At 34.9% G+C, this 21,306-nt stretch overlaps 2 protein-coding genes across 15 annotated transcripts in view; one reads left to right on the forward strand and one right to left on the reverse strand.

The window, feature by feature from the left end:
- The first annotated feature begins 3,824 nt into the window (after positions 1-3,824).
- LOC148277911 (uncharacterized) lies at positions 3,825-12,398 on the forward strand. The gene is made up of 6 exons (XM_088232194.1): positions 3,825-4,594; positions 6,923-7,140; positions 8,100-8,244; positions 9,448-9,685; positions 10,309-10,538; positions 10,761-12,398. Exons 1-6 carry the CDS (start codon positions 3,911-3,913, stop codon positions 12,255-12,257), a joined length of 3,012 nt encoding a protein of 1,003 aa, XP_088088320.1. The 5' UTR covers positions 3,825-3,910; the 3' UTR covers positions 12,258-12,398.
- Positions 12,399-12,650: 252 nt separating this feature from the next.
- Positions 12,651-21,306, reverse strand: part of ASPP (Ankyrin-repeat, SH3-domain, and Proline-rich-region containing Protein) — a 704,899-nt gene continuing 696,243 nt past the window's right edge. For 6 of the 14 annotated variants that reach the window (XM_088232180.1, XM_088232179.1, XM_088232185.1 and 3 more), the window contains 7 exons: positions 20,818-21,063; positions 18,801-19,484; positions 18,617-18,708; positions 16,490-16,605; positions 16,305-16,406; positions 15,109-15,311; positions 12,651-13,274 (listed from right to left, as the gene is read on the reverse strand). In XM_088232180.1, the coding sequence (XP_088088306.1) occupies positions 13,239-13,274; positions 15,109-15,311; positions 16,305-16,406; positions 16,490-16,605; positions 18,617-18,708; positions 18,801-19,484; positions 20,818-21,063 (1,479 nt within the window). In that variant the 3' untranslated portion in view covers positions 12,651-13,238. The remainder of the gene's footprint in view (positions 13,275-15,108; positions 15,312-16,304; positions 16,407-16,489; positions 16,606-18,616; positions 18,709-18,800; positions 19,485-20,817; positions 21,064-21,306) is intronic. The other 8 variants (XM_088232182.1, XM_088232181.1, XM_088232188.1 and 5 more) reach the window with 4 other exon arrangements.

Consider the following 21,306-nt stretch of genomic DNA (forward strand, 5'->3'; position numbering starts at 1 on the left):
TTGCACAAAACAAAAGCGTTGCAAATTTTTGGTTTGGTTTTTAGTCAAACATCAAACGTGTAACGGACGGTTTCGGTTTACGCTTGCAATTATCGACCCGAGTACCTCTGGCTTGTTGTATTGCTGTAAACTGTAGCTCGTGGTTGATAATAATATAATGGTTTTTGTCGGTATGGGTGACTCTATTAGCCAGTGTCGTAATATTATTACTCTAAGGTACCTGGACTTGAGACTGATCACCTTAACTTCATGTACCGGATGATGAAATACATTGCATTTGGTCTACCAGTGCCGTGCCCTATGCCCCATCGGGTGTCGACAGGTTTGTGATGATGATGATGTTAGACAATGAACGCGCAATGTGATACAAGAAATGAAGCTATTTAACAGTCACGTGCTAAGTGGAGACTTTCTACGGTATTTTTACTCCAAGGAAGAACTCGTGCCAACTGACAACGCTGTTGTCTAGAGATTGATTAGACAGTGATGTACAGTAGACATGCATTATATCTGTTATTTATATGGGCCATACTATCGGATTATATAACAGTGTGTTTATATTTATGTAGGTACGATATATGTATGTACGTGTCTAGTAAACAGAAGGCCAAAGTATTGCAAACATTTGGCTTGTTTTTTTCAATTTACCCATACTACTGGCAGAATGAATGGACCGCCACGCACGTCTATCCAGGCCTACATTTCTAGCTTCTTCCACATTCATACATCTTGTCATACATGGCCTTCGGTTCTGCCTGCTTTTGACATGACGATACTTAAGATTTTGGTTTATCTGATCATGCCGCGTCTTCCTTGGTCATCCTCGTCCTACGTTACCGTTCATTCTCGCCATATGTACGAGTATATACCTGTTTTGCCATTCTTTCGTCATTCGTTTCGCCATTCGTTACATATGACCAAACCATCTCAGAGACCCTTTTTTAATCTTTTCAATTATACCTGACTCAGATTCACATTCTCGCCTGATTTCATCATTCATTCGTAACCCTGTCATACATTGATTTCCCATACATTCGTCTAAAAGACCGCATTTCGACCGCATTTACCATGCTTTAATCCCCTTCCTCTGCCACGTTTCACTTCCATACATAAGTGTTGGGACTAAAACTCCCGTTAATAAACCCGTTAGGGTTACATTAGAAATATTATAAGGTCTAGTCACGTTATATGCATTGCAGCTTTCGAAAGAAGAATCCTCAGAGTTATCTATGGCCCTGTGAGAGAAAACAGCCATTGGCGTCGTCGCTACAATAGAGAGCTATAAGAACGATGTGATCAACTCCATCAAGGTGGGACCCTTGAGGTGGGCTGGCCATTTAATTAGAATGGACGACGAAAACCCCATAAAACGCCTAACTCTCTCTGTGCCACAAGGACGACGAAGACTAGGGGAATGCCCAAATGCGATGAAAGGACTGCATCAGCGCATATATGACAATGTTGGAAGCGAGGAACTGGAGAGAAAGGGCAGCAGGCTGGCAAGAGTGGAGGAGACTTCTGGATTCAGCCAAGGCCCACCCAGTGCTATCGAGCTTTTGATGACGAGTCATGATATGTCTCGTCTGGTTAATATAGTCATCGTGTGCTTTTTCAGATTGATTCAAAAATTTTCTCCAGTGTAATTTTTCAAGTGGGAAGGTAGTGTAGGTGACGTAGTTTCATTGTAATAGTATAGTATTTTTGACTGTCCTAGTTTTGTCTTTGCTTTTTTTATTTATTTATTTATTTAACTTTTTGTACATAATGTTATTTGTACATTGGCGGGCTTATTGCCAAATGGCAATTTCTTCCAACCAACCAATTAATTTCTTCCAACCAACCAATTTATTCCGATAGTGTTGTCGTTGTCTGGTATTATATTTGAGTACGTCAGCATTTTTTTATTTTTATTTTATTTTATTTTATTTTGGAAAGCCAACAGATTACAATATTTATTAATTACAGTGTCGGTTAAATTATATATTAAAATCCAATTACAGGCCTTCTCGTAAGCTAAAAGATAAATATTACTAATAAGATTTTTGGTTAATATGACGTCATCTTGCATGTTTCCAAGTATTTTAGGTCAAACTGATGTGTTTCTTTGTATGGGTCAGGTAGGATAAGTTGAACGTAGTTATGCAGAAACAGCCAGACATAAAAAAGTGAAACTGAGATATTATCACCTTTGTGAAAAGAGCTAATGATCAAATCTACAAAACAGTTGGAATGTTTTTGACTTTAACAAATGATAAACAATGAAAATATGAGTTATTTATAAATTTCAAATAAGAACTTAATTATTTATTTAAGCAGTTTTAGTACTTTTTAATGGACCTTAAGATTTTTCTATCGCTGTGAGTGTTTTCTGCAAATTGAGAAATACCGTTTTTGCGATCGACACCATTTTCAGAAGGTGATTTTTACAGTTTTTTGTATCAAAGTGGTTTGGTTGTTTTAATCAAAACATAGAATCGACCTTACTGCACCCGATAACGTAAATATAACTTTTTTCAAAATTGTGGACTGGCTGCTTTCTGCATAACAACGTTCAGTTGTATGTTGGTTTAATTATTTTATTTGGTTGTCTTTGTATTCTTGTTATGTCTGTCTTGTTACCGGTTCCCCCGAAGGCGATCATGTAGCTCAATTTTGCATCTTTAACAAGGGCTTCGATGTTGTTGTTTTTCGATTTTACACTTTTATTTTATTTTCACCTGTGACCGGATTTTGTCGTGACCGACATCGCGGTTACGACGAAATCCAGTCATGGGTTCAAAAATTAAAAACGTAAGCGGAATATAATAAAAAATGATTTTTTTAAAATTATAGTTACGTGAAAATTATTCCAAAATTTAAGTTATAAAAAACCGTTTACTTATCTGAAACATCCGATTAGGCATAAAAATCAAGAAATTCTCCGAAAAAACAAGACATTGACCACGAAAGGAAAATTCATTTATTTAAAAAAAATAAAAAATTAAGTGCATAGATTTTTGTTCATACACATCATAATAATAATTTGATGGTTACGTTTATAAAATTACATTGTATGAAACTATTATGAATGCATAAATTAATATTTTCAAATACGTAATGTATGAATAAGTAGTTTCACTATTTCCTATTACAAAGAAACTTGTGTTTTTTTGTATTACGTTACTGGTAAGATGATTGAAAATGCGTTATTAGTCTGTTTAAATTGTTGAATAATATGCCTCGCTTTGATTTAAAGAAATACCTAGGCACGTTTTTTTTAAAGATGTAACAACATCGGACATCGCGAGTCTGTCGTAATAAGTTGGGGGTGATTCTACAATCAACTATGATTGCATTATACTAATAATAAAAGCTTCCGTATTAATTGAAATAGAGTGGAACATCTAATTATAAATAAGTGTTCTTTGTTGAAAATGCGTGGAAAATTACAGCGTACACGTGTCTACAATAATTTAAGTCGTACGCAGTCTGAGGCAACAAATATAGCGTGTTACAAATATAAATTCAAAATAATTATAATGAGCAATTCTGATCGAAATATGTTATGGCGGGAAAAGGAAGTAATTCTCGGAATCGTCTCTTGGCAGCACCGCGGGGCGACGCCCTCGGCTCCAGCGGACTCCGGCCCTCGCCGCGGGCTCCCGGGCCCCGACTACGGGGCACCCTCGGACCTACGTCGTGACGTAGTAGTGGCCGAACCCGAACTCATCGGACAGCTTCGCGGCAGTTCAATGAATCGCGCCGAACGGCGACTCACGTCTGTTCTGACGAAAAGTCTATAAATAAAATCTTCGAGCGGCGATCGCTCTCTGACTCGCGCGCTCAGTGTAAAGAAATCGTTCTTTTGTGATGCATACTAAGCTCCATTCTTGAACAAAGTGAAAATACAACCCTATATATTCGATTCGCAATGGGAAATGTTATTAGTACTGTCCAAGGCTCGGGTCTCGGATGGTGGCATTCCGCGGAACACAGAAAAGCGATTTTGAACTCGAGCGAAACGTTCAACCCGGTGACACCGATTAGCGAGGCTCGCGGTGACGACATCAACCCGGAAAACTATTTCGCCGATAGTGACACGGATGTATCGAGGGAGAAGATAATCACCAGAACGCTGAGTCCGGAGAAAGCGAAAGAACTCGAGAATTTCAGGAAGGAGTTGGCGCTGAAAAGAAAAGCTCGGAGCAAGCTGATAGCGGAGAAATCTAACGAAATGGAAGCTTTGAGAGCGGAGCTGAAAGAAGAAAGACGCTCGCGGGAGGAAGCGGTAGCCGAAAATACCGCACTGCGCGCACTGATAGCTACAAATAACGGCGAATCTAGTATCGGCCAACTTCAAACTACAACAGGGGAAATCAATTACACTACACGTGCTACTACTGAGCTACAGGAACAGTTGAAGATAGTGAGAGAACAGAACAGACAGCTGAGGAAAGATTTATGCGAGGCAAACTGCGCCCTGCAGTCTGCCAATGCGGAGACCGCGCTGCTGAACAAAGAGAACTTCGAAATCAAGAACCAGATTAGTGCCCTGAAGGAAGTCAAGAGAGTCAGCAAGGAAATGCTCGACATCCGGGAAAATCAGCTGGCTCAGGTCTAGTATCGTTTGTCACGTTTTACTGTCGGTATCACTCGTACGTTCTAAACGTTGTTTACAAACAAGGTGTGATGCGTTTGTCTTTTTACGTTGAAAATAAACATGTTTCTCGCGCCCGAGACAATCAGTTATTTTCTGCGCCATAAAGGATTCCGGTTACGGTGTGGTTTTCCTTCCGATAGTCATTTATTTAATGAAATGAGTGCATTATTGATTTATTTTGGTACAAATAAGCTGTTTATTTGGAGTTTAAATAGTTAAAAATTACAATTCAAAATCAAATAAAACAACTTGGAAAAAAAAGTGGTTTTGATTGATTATAATGAATAACCACAAAGTTAGTGCTTCAAATATACATAAAAAACATATTTAAAAAAATGCGTAAAGAAGAATATTATATAGATACAATATGTTTTATGCAAGTCGCTGTTTAGTTATCAAAAAAATAATTCAACTATCAACGTGTTAAACTTAAATGTATTTGAATGTTTACTTTCAATGCACCTTTTTTCCACAAAATAAACTGAAGAATGTAGATAATCAATTTCATTAGTGAAATGTTTTTTTTAGTGTAATAAATACCTACAAATGCTCAAAAATAAAACAAAAACATCTTGTTCATATCCTATATTCGTATTATATTACCAGGAATTTTTTAAAAATATATTTTTTCACGAAAATATGTTATATTCTCGAGTACTACTCGAGTCACCTGTTACATATTTTTTACAATTTGAATTTTTTTTCCTGTCAATAAAATTTTTAAATTTTTAAAAAAATAATTTCATTGACAAATTTTTTTTGTACCTTTTGTACATACATATATACTAAGTAATTTGATTTTTTTAAATTATGTTTTTTTTGTTTAGTTAAAGGCGTAAGCCGTTCAATAAATAACGATTATACTAAAAAAGTAGGTACTTGTATTATAATCGTGTCCTAATTGATTTTATTATTATTTATATATTAATTATTAAAACCGGGTTGTGGTCCCGTGGTAGTATTAATAATAATAATAATATAAAGTTTATATTTGAAGCACTAACTTTGTGGTTATTCATTATAATAAAATAAATAAAACAACTTTGTTTTTAACCACTAATTTTTATTTTTCACCGACCGGTTTCAAAGCAAACAAGCTTCTTTGTCAAGGTTTACGTAACTAATGAATTGATTCCTATATTTATTAATAAACAATATTTCTTTTAGTCCTCTCCTGGCTTACTTCGAAAATAATGATATCAGATTACTACCCGTGTAAGGAAAAAAACACTTGATTATTGGGTCCTTGTGTAGTATTTAGTGAACATGATAGAAATAAAATAAAAAGGAATCAATTGATTAGTTACGTAAACCTTGACATAGAAGCTTGTTTGCTTTGAAACCGGTCGGTGAAAAATAAAAATTAGTGGTTAAAAACAAAGTTGTTTTATTAATTTTATTATAATAATAATAATGTTTAGATAATTTATATAGCGCCATTTTTGTGAAAATCACCTCAAGGGCTTACAATAGTACAACGGTAGTGAGTCTACTCACGGGCTAAAGGTCCGAGGCTCAAATCCCACTCTACCACAACTCGATTTCCATTTTTCCATTTCCGTTTTTCCAGCACAAGTTATACTCTTATATACTTTCGAATATACATGAGAATAAAAATTACTAAATAAAGAGAATAACAGAAAATAATAATACAGTAAATACGAATTAAAATAGAATGCTGTTTTTACGGGGGATTAATTATTTTTAATTTACTTTAAATTTCTTAAGTGATACATTAGTTTTAATAATTTTTAGTTCATTGGGGAGATTGTTATAATTTTTTATTCCTTTGAAAACAAAACTTTGACCATGACTTATGTGGAATTCAGGAATTTAGATATTATTTTGGTATCCGATTAACTTATTCATTTATTTTTTCGTTTTTGTAAATTAAAAAAAAAATTACACAAAAAGTGTCTATTGTATGAACTTTAAATAATTTATATCGATTTTCCGTATTTTATGTTGAGAGCTTCTTTAAAAATACTTTGATGATTAATATGTGCAATATTTTAAGGGGGTTTAATATATTGGCATATGTACCACCCCATCCAACAACACCATATTGTAATAAAGATTACACTATTGAGTCATTAACATTTTTTAAATAATTGATTCTTAAAACAATTAATCTAATTTATTTATTTTGTTACAACTCAACGTTATCTTGTCTAGAGATTAATGGCGCTGGAATATAGTGTACCAATGTTTAAACATCTCTGTTTCTTTCTTTTAATTTATATTAACAGTTATAAAATAAGTTTGCAAATCGATTGTTTCCAGTTGAAATCTAAGCTGTCCGAAATAGAACAATCTTTGGCGGACAGAGAGATGAGGACGTTGTCTGATGACCTGAAACAGGAGTATGAGAGACAGCTGCAGAATATTCGGAACTTGAGGGTGCTTTACGAGGAGAGGGCGAGAGCTGCTGAGGTCACCAGGCACGGACTATTGCGGGAGCTGGACGAGCAGAAGATCTTGGCTGAAAGCCGACTTAACAAGTTAGTCTTTTATGTCTAACATAACAACTCACAAGACTTGATAAAAGTCATAATTTACTAAGTTGACAATTCACACGTTTGTCCATTGTTACTGAGATATCTCACAAGTTAGTCTAATTAACATTACATATTAGATTATAACAAATGAGTTTGTTACTGGATAGCAATAATTACAATAATTGAAGTCAGTTGTTGCTAAATTCTATCTTTACTCGATTCGGATTGTGGTCCCTAAGTCCGAATTTCGCTCCGATGCAACTTTTAATTTATATTTCTCTAGTAGATATTATTATACCCTCGAAATTTGTTGGAATACTATGGTGAATGCTTTACTGAATGACAAAAAAACGACGAATCAATATTTTTAACACTTTTTTTTTTTTTTTTTTAAATACTGCTAGGTGTAGAAGATCGCTCCATTTAATATTTAATTTTGTCAATTAGTTACTAAGTAATATGATGAATATCTAAATTCATCAACAAACATGAAAATGGATACAGTCTTAAGACAACAAGGATAATATTATGTTTCTAAATTAAATTTTATATATGAATCCGCGTAATGTTCATTGTTTAACTGGATTAAAACATCACTCGCAAAAACAATAGCTTCATTTACGTAATTGACAGAGAAGAGGAAAGATCAATGGTTTTTTTTATTTATTATTTGTTAATATACTATTAAACTAAGCCAAATTTATTTTTATGTTTTGTATTTTTGAAATTACTTCGCGTGTGACCTCTCGAATTCTCTTCCCCTTCTTCTCGAGATATGAAAATATAATTATATCTCTCACATATAATAATTTGTAATATTTGCTTTAGATTTCCAAAAAAATTCGTTCGTAGTTTTTTGACCGGTGTTAAAATAATTTGGCAATATCTCGATTTAGCGAGGGTACCAGCTCTCTATCTCTATAGAAACAATACTAATTGCCTGTATGTAATGTTCTTTTTAGATGCACAGAGTTTGAAGCCCAAATTGAGGAACTTGTCAAGCAGCTGTCTGAGAAGGACGAAACTATTAGGACAATGGAGAGTCAACTTGGATTCTCTAAAGCAGAGTCTAAAGGACTTCAGTCCGAAATGACTGTGATTAATCAAGTAAATTATTTTTAAAATACATATAATACGAGGTTAATTAATTTTAATCGTTTTCTTTATGTTGAATGATTTTTTCGATGCAAAATATTCATATTTCGCACATTTGTAATTTTGAATTCCCGCAAAAACAGTCATTGCATTGGCCACGCCCCTAATATGTCACGATTCATGTTTATTTTAAATTTAGTTCTTTGGATGCCATGCCTCATGATTCGCCATTCAAATTTTTATAGAACATCGTCACGAATCACAACAATCAATGCCAAACATGTAGCGTTTTTCTAGTGAGATATTTTTTTATATTTTAATTTTTAAAGTTATACTTATATGAAAGCATTTCTCCACAATATCCATATTGATTTTGAAATTACAATTAACTTTTCTAAATCCGTTTCATGTATTTTTATCGGTATTCGTACCTACGTGATAAGTATTTACCTATTCTAAATACGTCAAGCTGAGAAAAACGACATTGAAGATTTTGACATTTTCATGTTTTAACCATTACCTACCTATTTAACCAAACAATGTACCTACCTACACAATATAATTATACCGTAATACATAAATATCATTAATTGTTAATTTCGACACACTTAATAAATATGTTATGACTTATGACTATCTTGTTAGAGAGCCATGCACTCGTATGCGGTTTTAATGAACTTTTTAACTAAGGTAGTTACAGGCACAGTGCTACATTCCAAATTCTATGAACTTACCTCAAAACATAGTTTTTTTAAACCAATGGCACCCTTGACGGGGAGGGGGGGAGGGGTGCGATATGAGGTCTATAGTGCGATACCCAAAAATGTCGAGATTAAAAATTATCATCGTTGGGGATGGGGATTCAGTACACCCAGTGAGCAGTCACAAATGCAGATTTGTAAACCAAATGCAGAGTATTTTAATCACCTATTACATGTATCAGTCCCACACTTCAAGTGCTGGTACAGGCTTGACTGATCCAGGAACAATGAAAAATTGCATTTTAAAAAACCTTTAAAATCTAATATTTCACGACCACCCTGCAAGGAATCGATTCCTTGCAGGTGGGGTTCGAACCCAGGACCCCAAGAATGTTAGGCAAACGTGCCAACCACTACACAACGAGGCTGACTTATCTCAACTCGATTTTAAGGATTTTTATTGATGAAAATCAGAATTTATCATGATGATTTTCAATTCCAATTTTTTTTCCAGCTTTTCTCACAAATGCTCCTCGGGTACAACAATAACCAAGACCTGGATAAGCTTTTGTTAAAATTAGAAGAAAATCACGACCTTCTCCAGGACATGGTAGTCCGAGAGGATTGTAGCGAGACGGCTTCAGCTCTGCCCAAACTTATTCTAGATCTGGTCAACCAAGTGGATGCTTCCGAGTTGCCTTCGAATCAAGAAGAGGAAAGTACGCTGAGCAAAGGAGCTGAAACTTCCGAAGGTAAACAAATACTCTTGTAATGTCAAGGTGTTCACTTTTTTTGTAAAACTTACCTCAAGCCTATGATGAAGAGTGTTGCAAAATAAATAATAATAGGTTCAAATTGAAATCCACTTTAATCACAGAAACAACCGATTAATTTCAGTAATGTTTTCAAGCTCAATAGAGATTCCAAAAACGTACAATCAAGTAGACCCTTTACAAGCGTAAAAAAAGACATTTCTATTGATGGGTAATTGCCTTAATTTTATAATGCACCTTTATTGTGATAAGACACGTCAGAGTAGCGTCACGACGCTACTCTGAAAAACGTTGTCGTATGTGATGAGAAAAAGCTGTAACTGTGAAAGACAGAACAACAAGTACAATGATTAACAAAGTACATGAGAACCAGTTGGTAAGGCTATAATGCGCCTATTTGTAAAGAATCAAAGTGGGTTCATACCACAGATTATAAATATGGAAAAAGTTATGTAAGGAAAAAGCAATTATGGAATATTAAAATTGTAAAGCTGGAATTAAATTATAACAATATTAAACATTATTTACTTTAATGATCACATTTTAGTCTAAATAGAAAAAAGAAGTTATACGTATGTCAAAATTTGTTTTTTTTTTTATAGATTCTGCAGTATCATCATCCCCCAAGTCAGTAACATCGGCTAAGGAAATAGTGGGTAATCTTCCTAAGGTGTGGCGAGTTCTCATGGAACTGTTGAGCCACCAGTCTGGTCCTCCTCTGGTAGTGTCGGAGATCTCCGAAAAGTCGGCTCACAGCTGCTACAAGTCAGTAGAGACCCCCTCTGGACCCAGGATGGTGCCGAGTGTTAGTAAAACTTACATTCGTTTAAAGGTAAATTTCAATTTTTTGTCTCATGAATAATCAGGTAGGTGTGCATTTTATAAGTAAGCTAATAGAAGCTTTGTTGAAAATTCCATCTCGTGGATCATTTGCATGTTGAGGAGTCACAGAAATACTAAAAAATCTCATTTGTTCTCATTTAAATCAATCGAATGTCTTTTTTGAAACATGATAATGAAAATATTTACAGCGAGTTTCTTCTATTATTTTTAGGATTTGATTTTGGAGAAAAAATCTTTACAAAAGGAGATGAATCGCCTGAAGCAACTAAATTCCCATTTAGAAAGCAGACTGCAAGATCAAGGAAGACGACTCGGTTTGGTGAGCTCGGAACTGGGTAAAACTTGGCACGTCGTGGGGAGGATGGAAAGACAACACCAGCAGATTCATACGCACGAGAAGATTCTACGGTACGAACTGCAGCAGAAAAGGAAATTGCTCACCGAGCTCAAGGAAGAGCTCGAGTTTTGTAAAGAAAAATGGGACAGAGCGAAGCAGAAGAATTCAGAGACGCAAATAGAATGGGATAAACTGAGAATCGAATTTGCTAGTCGCAAACTGAAATCTACAGATTCGATTAATAACTCTGCGGAAAGTGGATACAGCGACGGGAGGGCGAGTGATGAAGATTCGGACACTTCGGATAGTGAGAAAATATCCGAAAGGAAGCGTTTGAAAAAAAAGGCAAAAAGTCCCGATTTAAGCGGATCTGATAAAACAAGGCTCACAATGAACGATGAGACCGTTGACTCCGATGTATTACAGGATGATGAAGAAGGAGGTATCGATGCAACTAGCACAGATGTAACACAGAGTGACTGTGAAACTCAAGCTAATTTGGCAGATGCAGAAGACCAGTCAGTCTCAGAAATACTATCGAAGAATGATGAAGCGAGTGAAGAAGAGGCTACAAACAATCAAGACGAATCAGAAGTCGCAGTTTCTCCAACAAGAAGTAACAGCACATGCTATGATGATGTTTTGGCAGCTCGGGCTGTGAGACTAAAGAAGTTAGAAGAGCAATGCTATGTGCTCGTCCATAAAGTAACAAAAACTAATAGTAAAGGTGTTCAGCTATGTAATAGACTAGAGGAGTTACATAATCAATATGGAGGTGCGGGAGGGGCAGATCAACCTTCTACTTCAAGTACGGTAACTGATAATGCTAATGATAGATTAAATCCTGAAAGTAATGAAAATATAGTAAAAGAAGAATTGGCCCAGACAGATAATGGATGTATAGAACAACATTCGCAAGATGGAATCCCCGGAGACAACTACATTATTGTTACAGAAACCGGTTTTGAAAGTGTTCCATCTGACACCGTTATAAAAGATGAAATATCAAATATTACACAAAACACCGACTCTTCTGTTCCAGGATCATCCGGTATATCCGATTATGAGAGTAGATTTGCAGCGAGAGATGAGAGATTCAGAATAATGGAAGAACAAGCTAAATCGTTAGTCAATAAAGTATCAAATACGTCAACAAGAAGTGTTGAGATTTGTTCGAGACTCGATGAACTTCACTGCGCTTATGGAAGAAGTGAAGCGGAACATGTCAACGCAACAGATAACTCGAGTGATGTTCAACCATCCGCCTCAGAAATAAATGAGCAGCCGGAATCAGATAATGCAAATGAAAAAACACACAATTCTTATGGTATAAATAGCCCATCAGAACAGAGAAATGATGATGAAAAATAATGCTTTAAAAAATATATTAGAAGAAAACACCTCTTAAGAATATTTATTTTTGGTATAATGATCTTTATATAAATTTGCATTATATTATGCAGATACCTGATATATTAAAATACCTGAAAAATTGTGATGTATTCGTAATATAAAGAATCTGTATAGTTAGCCTATGCTTTTTACTTAATCTAAAAAATCTATCATCTGTCTTTGCTGCTTATTTCTGTTCCTTATATTTTTTTATTCCTTTGTAAAAATTTCTTTTAATTGTAATGTTTATAATGGACTTTGTCCGTAAATAAATAAATAAATAAATAAATAAATATTGAAAATAAAAAGAAGATATTATTTATTACTCCTGATGATGATTAGATGGTAATGTAATGAAACAGCGTGATTATATTTCTTGGTATTGTCATTTTATTAAGATTTATCTATCCAATGTTAAATAGAAATAACAATTTTAAAGATAAAATTACATTCATATTACAATTCTTATGTTTTAAATAAAACCTGAGTTCATCCAATATTACAATCAACTTTCACCCTCATCATGATCACGGTGGAATAATCATCTTTTCCCTCCAACCTCCATCACGACGGAAATAATTCAACGGTCATAAATAATAACTTTACAGATCAATAAAATCATCACTTATTGTTATTTGAAAATTTTTACAGTTTATTTTATTTTTTATAGCATTTACAGTCACATAAATATATAAAAATAAAGCAACACATTTACAAATATCGGCCAGGGTTAAGAAACATTCCCAATCATTTTGTCAAATTCTAAAACTATCATGTTTCAGATCATTATATTTTATGTACAATTTTACATCAGTAGATAAAAAATATTCCCTACTTATTTAAAGACAAGAGAGAATATGAATTTTATTATTATTTTGGATAAGTTCAAACTTTATGATAAAATGTTCCCCAACTCGAGTCAATAGATAAAAATAACAATTATTTCTGTGGTAGATGATTTCATTGTTCAACTTTCGGTGTGACTCTAGGATACAGCTGGAATAAAAACAGAAACAATAAATTAGTTCTAAGTTATAAAATATACAAACTCATAAGAATAATAAGAAATAATAAGAAACATAATTTCTATACAAACAGGACATACAGAATTTGAATTCAATATGCAAACCAAATATAAGTGCGACTCTCCATGTCCAATATTGAAGGTATTTTTAAAAAAGTGTTTAAAGTTGCCATTCTAACAAAATGCAATAACAAACTACTACTGCTACAATTACCATCACGGCGTTTCACCGTAGGGGTAGGCAGAGAGAATGGACCGCCACACACGTCTATCCTGCCATACATTCATAGCTTCTTCCACATTCATACATCTTGTCATACATGCCCTTTGGTTCTGTCTGCTTTTGACATAACCAGACTTAAGATTTTGGTTTATCTGATCCACGTCTTCCTTGGTCGTCCTCGTCTCACGTTACCGTTCATTTTCGCCATATATACTTGTTTTACCATTCTTTCGTCGTCCATTCGTTCTACGTGACCAAACCATCTCAGAGACCCTTTCTTAATCTTATCAACTATAGTTGACTCAGAATTATACTCTCGCCTGATTTTATCATTCGTAACTCTATACATTGATTTCCCATACATTCGTTTAAGAGATCGCATTTCAACCGCGTTCACTCGGCTTTCATCCTTCCTCTGCCAGTTCCATGTTTTACTTCCATACATAAGTGTTAGGACTAAAACTCCGCTGAGCGCTGCCAGTTTAGTTTCGATTGACATATTTGTATTAGCAATTACTGTGCTTAGTGCTCCGTTCATTATGTTGCCCGCATTCACTCTCCTTTCAACATCTTTTTCTACTCTTCCATCTCTTGAAAACATGCTTCCCAGATACACAAATTCTTATACTTGTAAGAGACATTCGTTATTTACATTTATTATGCAGTCAGTAACCTCACTATCCCTTTTAAATACCATAACTTTTGACTAACTTTCGTTCATCGCCAATTCGCTTTCCAGGCATACATCATACATTCTAGAGACTTTTAGCTGCAAATCATCCTTGCTGCTTGCTAACAGAACTGCATCATCAGCATACAACAAGCAGCTTACTGAAAAATTATCAATTTTTGCTCCAATACCCATACATTCTATCTCTTTCATACAGTTGTCCATGTATAGATTAAACAACTATGGTGACAATAACAAAACTTAGTATAATTTCAGTAGAAAACTCCTTAAATGATACCATTTATACACAACGCTAGTATTATGAAAATTAATTAAAAAATTACATACATAAAAGCATTCATCAACGGATTTATGTATTTATCCAAGATTAGTTCAAATTTGATGATGGATTGATGTTGGAGTCTTTGAAACCAGCGAATGACAGATCATAAGCCTTTTGTCCATATTATTAATCTCTGTTGAAATACATGCCTGCTTTGATATGATCATCATCTTTCATTGGATATGTCCAATGAAAGATGATGATCATATCAATGCCCTATGGGGCATTGCATTAATACTATCACAGTATATCTTTCGTTACATGAACATCTTATTGAAGGCAAAATGATCTGTCAGTCAGGCAGTCTTACGTTTCAGCTTCCAGTCCAGGAACTACGAAATATTGCATTGTAATGTCCATCATGATCACATTGGTTTGCAAATGTTTGAACTATTTGAGGCAGACACTATCCCAACAATATGCAGTTTATGAGTAAAACACTTGACTCGCATATGGAGGATTCCGGGTTCGATTCCCGGTAAAATCGCAATAATAAAATAAGATTTTTTTCAAGCCTCGATGTTCTGTGCTGTAATCGGCTGAAAATATACAAAGATATGTGATATTTACCCCGAGCAAGTTGCGCGGAACATATCCCTCTTGCCCGTTGGAGTTGTGAGTCCACCACCATTCTCTCTCCGCGTCGTCCCCCTTGCGGAGAACTCCTAGCCTGGCTCCTGCCGCGAAGGAGAGCTCGTCAGTCTCGTGGGCGGCGTACGGGAATACTGCATACACCGCGCCGCCGTTCATGATGCCCAGCTTTTCTTGTACACCTAGTGAGAGGAATAATATAATAATTAAAAGGTAAAGGCAAATTAAAAACATGGACACTGGAACCTCTTTTTACAGTTTTTAAATACCACAGTACAATCTTCTTCAATGCCACTTCACACACTGTGCAACATTCAAGTGTAGAGTGGCCACTTAAACCACTGACAGGTCATGATCCCTGTATTTACAGGTACTTAGACTTTCATATCCTTCTCAAAAATGTTTTCCCTCTCTGTTGAAACAAAATTTAGATCTAAATAAATGAGGAAATCCAGCATATCTACAAATATTTGGAAATACTTAAAACATTTTTGATTAAAATTTCATTTGAGTATAAATAAAAATACCACTAAATAAACAGAAAATATAATAAACAGAATAATAACTTTAAATATTTTTAAAAGGGTTAATTTAAGAACCAAATACTCATGATAATAAATTCATACAATAACACATTATTGTACCCGAGTACTACTTTAAAAAAAAAAATGGCCTGTGGTCTGTGGTGGCTGTGTGGTGACAGCCAGAAACAAAACATAATATTGAAAGAATTATCTACTAAAACACGCAGAAAAAAATAATATGCATTATCAAGAAAAACGCCCAAAACCTTGAAAATGCATATTTATTTCATCCCAAATCAACAAAGGACTTTTAGTCCCATGGAGTTGGGACTTATATCTCAAATAATGTGTAATAAACTGCCTTTAAGTAAATAAATAAATCATAAATTACAATGGAAACTTATTTGGCATTAGTCATAACAGAGATAGAAATATTTTTTTAATCTAATAAAAAAGGTACATTGCTATCTGAAAACAGGATTGATGTGTTAATGAGATATTTCAGGAGAACTAAAGTGTTGCTAAGACATTTACACAGAATCTCACTTGTAATTTATAGTGTATTTCTATGTTATAGAAAGTTGGCAAGGATTGATAAAAACCAATGGCATAATAACTTAAAAATATTATTAGAAACTGTTGAAAACTCACTGTAAAGATATTCAGAGCACCCATCGAACCCTTCCTCGTCCTCCTCACACTTCTGCGCTGCTGTTTCATGGTCAGAGAGGGTTGTTGCAAATATGCACGCTCCTGGAAGATGAACATCATCGGTTAGAGGTCTGACGAAATTCCGATCGCGATCGATGGCGAGTTAGATCTAGAAATTTACAAACCGTTCTCAACGAGGAAGCGAACCATGGCTACATTGTTACAGCTGGCGGCACAGTGAAGGGGAGTCCAACCATCAGAGTCCTGCGCATTCACATCACACCCAAACTCTACCAAGAACCTACAAATATTTAAAAGATTAGTTACATTCGTAATTTAAAAAAAAGATCTTCTGGTTACCACCATAATACTGTTTGCTGCCCTAGTTCTTGTATGTTCAATGGACCATTTTTATAAAATTTATTTAGCCAATATCGTGGGTATTCTGCGCTGAAGTTCCAGATACTAAGTCTTATAGTACAGAGTAGCTCATCATTTGCGGATTTAGAAAGCTTGTTGGAATAATGATGAGGTTATACTGTTGAAAAAATACTCTACGATCTGCAAAAACGCACTAAGTCCTATCTACACTACCAGTCGAAATATTTTCTGTAATAAGTCAATATAACATAAATCCTTGAGTTTTTCTACTGACATTTCTTGGTGGAACTGCATTTTAATTATAATAATAAAATTACTTTATAGTTTTATTCTACTTTTATTTATAATTATTTTATAATTTTTTTACCAGTGACCGGGTTTCGTCGTGACCGACATCGTCAGACTGGTGGGAGACTAAACAAATTATAAATAAAAGTGGAATAAAACTATAAAGTATTTTTATTATTATAAATAACATATATCCGTTCAGGGAAAAAGCACCAAGAGACGCCGTACTGGTGGGCCATCAATAACAATATTTCGAACGTATTCAGCGGAGCTTATGGAGCAGTACTGACTTGAGCAAAGGTGAGATTGTTGGTCGGCAACATGATATCCTGGAGATGTCTACACGCTTCACTCAGGGCCAATTATTATTTTCTTTCTTTCTCTTTTTACTAATTAATTATTATTTTACCTAATGTTAAAAGGACTGAGCATTGGATAAAATGATTACATAACTTTTTTGATTAAAGAAAAAAAAACATTTCTCACAAAGTGACTATTGTAGGTACAATGTGACTTCAATTTGAATTCCTTACTGTGGTATTATGTATCAGCGAAAATGCACTAAGTCATGTCTATCCACTATTATTTTGAAAAAAATGTTCTGAAAGTTCAGTTATTATTTATTAAACTTTTGAATAAAATGTAGTAAATAGATCAATTAACCCTTTTTTTTAGGTTGGCTTAGTAATGTTTGGTACATAAAAAAAAAGGTATTTCGTTACCAACTTTGAACTCTTATCTTAGAAGCAGTAATTTTGACTTTTTTTCGCAGAATACCCACGATATGTTCATTATCTTATTACACATCCACGTAGCAAAAGAATTATTCTTTTTTCCATCATTAAACAGTATTTTCAGCTTTTTTGGAGTGCCAATCTCCACTTATTGATTTTACTTATTTGACTTTGAAAACAAATAAAATGTCTTTTGTAAAATGGTCTATTGAACATACAAGAACTAGGGCAGCGAGTTGTGAAATTATAAGAAAACTCACATCAAATAAAAAATATATCATCATCATACCTTTTTCACACCTAATGGTGCATAGGGCACTGAATTGGTCCACCGATCGATGCCTATCTTGATATTTTTTTTGTTACATGAAGGTAAGATAATTAGTCTTACGCTTCAGGTACCAGTCCAGGGACTATGAAATATTCTGGTGTGAAAACACTCTTTTAAATAAATATTTTATGTCAACCATGTCAGGAATCAAAGCCATGACCTCCTGCATAGTAGGCAAACGCGCTGACCATTACACCACGCGGCCGACAATAAAAAAAGTATTAACCGTTAGGAATTTTATTTAGATTGAAAGCAGTGTTCACTTATTCTAGTTTGTGACCAAGTTCACAAGTACTTTTTCACTAAAACTCTTAATTCAATTCTGGATAATAAGACTTTTGATAATATATCTAATTAAATAGTTGTAATCATGTTTGTGTTTCTTTCACAGTTGGAAAGTGTCACAGATACAAAGCCATTGAAGATTTATCATGTCTCTGGTATGATCATCTGATTCACCGGCATTCTTATGGACAAGTTTGATTTTAGCATCTTTGGTTACGTATATGATCCAAATTTCTAGTACATTAAAATACTTTAATAGAAGTCTAATTTTAAATTTATTTTATATAACTCACTTGACAATTTCAAAGTGTCCAGCGCATATGGCATTATGAAGCGCCGTTATTCCTTCGTCATTAGCGGCACTCGCGTTTGCAACCTGTAATAACTTTTGTAATTTGAGTTAAGGATTCCGAAGAACGGTGTCCGTGTGGTGTATCCACACGAAAACAAATAGAATACTAAAATAGTAGTAGTTACCTGAGTAGCGGTCTTCTTCACTAGTTCCAACTCGCCTTCTAAACTGGCATCCAGTAACAACGCTAGTGGGTCGAAACTAACTCTCCGGGACAAGTTGACTTTTCCGCTTTGCTTCAGATTTCCTTTCTTTACTCTTCTCGATACCATATCTCCATTGGCGTTGCTTATATCTACCGAGTTCATTTGTTCCGTGATTCCCACCACCTTGTCGGATTGTTCCTCTGTGGACGTTTCACTAGATTCAGAGGGGACAGCTCGATCCGTTACGTCACAACTACTCTGACTGGAATTACTGTTGGAAAGTTGTGATTTGTTCCCGTTGTGTTTATCCGTGGTTTTGTTCTGATCCATTTGCTTGGCAGTATCCATTTCCGGGAACAAGTACGTTGGCGGCATTTCAATACGTCTCGTCGTCGCTATATTTACAGTACTGTTTTTAATATTATTATTCGATTGGCTTTTTAGTTTCGGTTGTTCACTCAGAGGTTGTTTTCTAATAGTGAGAGGTCGGGCTTTGATAATCATCTGACCGTCTGTAGATGAGGTAGAGCTGGACTGTTGGCTGGTCTGGCTGGAGGTTTCCTGCTCCGTGGGAAGGTCCGCCGAGAGAACGAGGGGGAGAGGACACTCGGGTTGGGAGTATCCATGGTGAGGTGGAGTAGGTTCACTGGGAGACGATTGTAACTAAAATAAAAAAAACACGAAATATAAAAAACTTTATGCAACCAAAAATTATAGAAGATGCCATAGAATTTTAAAAAAAAGTTTCCAAAGAAGAAACCATTCTAATCATCATTCGTTTGTTTCAGAATTGAAAGCATTTATTTTAAAAAAATATTTAAGTATGTCCTCTATACATAAAATGTACACAAACATAAGTCCTAAATTTACTTTTGTTCAGGGAAGAGTAAAATCAGTTTTTACTTTAAAAGAGATTTTTTTTTCATTATAGGGTTCCGGGTGGGTCGATAGTTTTATTTAAGAACACAGAACCTATTTCTATGGTTACATAAAAGCATTATGAAGTAAAGTTTTGTAAGTATACTTTATTAAGTTATCCAACAATGTTTTGAGTATATCCAAATGTTTGCAGACTGGCTGGATTTAATGCCTAGACTTCCATATTCCTTTCTCAAAAATGTTTTCCCTCTGTTTCAACAAATTTAGATACTTAATAATGTTTAATCTTAAGAGGAAACACAGTCCGATTTTTCTTCATGCACACGTATTCCCGTATTTTCTCTCTGGATTATGGCACTAGAGCAGTGATTTTTTTACACACTATAGATATTTACCATTGGCGTGTCCCTATTGTTTCGTATTTATAAAAATAGTTCATTATGAGAACTAGAACCATCCAAAAACATGTAAAAAAGCACAGTTTTATCTGCTGTCTTCGGGCGCACTGTATACATATATAACTATTTTTGAAAAACGCAAAACATACCTATTCAGAAAATTTTATTCTGTGATACACTGTCTAAAAAAATCAGTTCAGTTTTAAGGTGCAGAAAACGGGACAGCGAAACGTCAATTTTGTCTATTCTAACAAAAAGTCCGACATACAGTTGTCTTATTCACACAGTATTGGGGAGGCAATGAGACAAGACAGTGACAGGAAAACAATATTCGAATACCTGTTTTTCAAAATCCTCTGTCCTTTTTTTTTGTAAACCGAAACACAAAAATAATAATGTATACGTACATATCTAACTTGGACTAAATACAATAATTGATATCAAACATTCGATTGTGTTCATTTAATATATTATTACGAGCACTAAAATCTAGCAAAAGCAAAGCATTGCCGGGTTCAGCTTGTATAGTATAAAAAAAAAGAACAAAAATGAAATAATTGTTACAAATAAATATTAAATTTGAGAACCAGAATGGCATATCACCGAGAAGTCATTGCACGTAACTTTATTTGTAGACTATTGTATTCGCAAAACTAAGTATTATTTGTGGGAAAATATGTTACTCTGATTCTCGGGATGAAATGAAAAAAGGTAGATACCTTCGGAGCGGGTTTAGGAGGCAAGGCCGGTTTAGGGATGGACTTATCGGACGATACGTCCGGAGTAGAGAGCGGGGTGCTGCTGCTCTGCGGCGGAGACATGAGGAGGGACGCCCCCTTGGGCCCCACGGACTGGGAAACTGTCTGCGGTTGCACGGGGTGTATCTTGGTGGAGGAGCTTTGGTAGATGGGGGAGGGCTTCCCGCTCGAGAGGACCGAGGTCGGGGCTACGCTTGACACGGGCTTCTGGAATGTGATGAGGCGCTACTTTACTACTGATCGAGGTTACCGAGCAAAGGGACCAACAAAATTGATTTAATGTAATTAATAATGTGGATTGGAAGCTGGTAAAAAATAATGTACGGAGATTAATTGTGTACCCATAAGTACACTGCGTAAGTCTTAATTTGGCCTTTTTGAGTCATGAATGCAGTTTAACTAGATTTTTTTTTATCTTTCTGTGCGAGATATACAAAAAATACAGGGTTT

This window comes from Micrasema longulum, unplaced genomic scaffold (assembly GCF_059751315.1).
Source record: "Micrasema longulum isolate JH-2025_06_02 unplaced genomic scaffold, ASM5975131v1 h1tg000955l, whole genome shotgun sequence".
NCBI lineage: Eukaryota > Metazoa > Arthropoda > Insecta > Trichoptera > Brachycentridae > Micrasema > Micrasema longulum.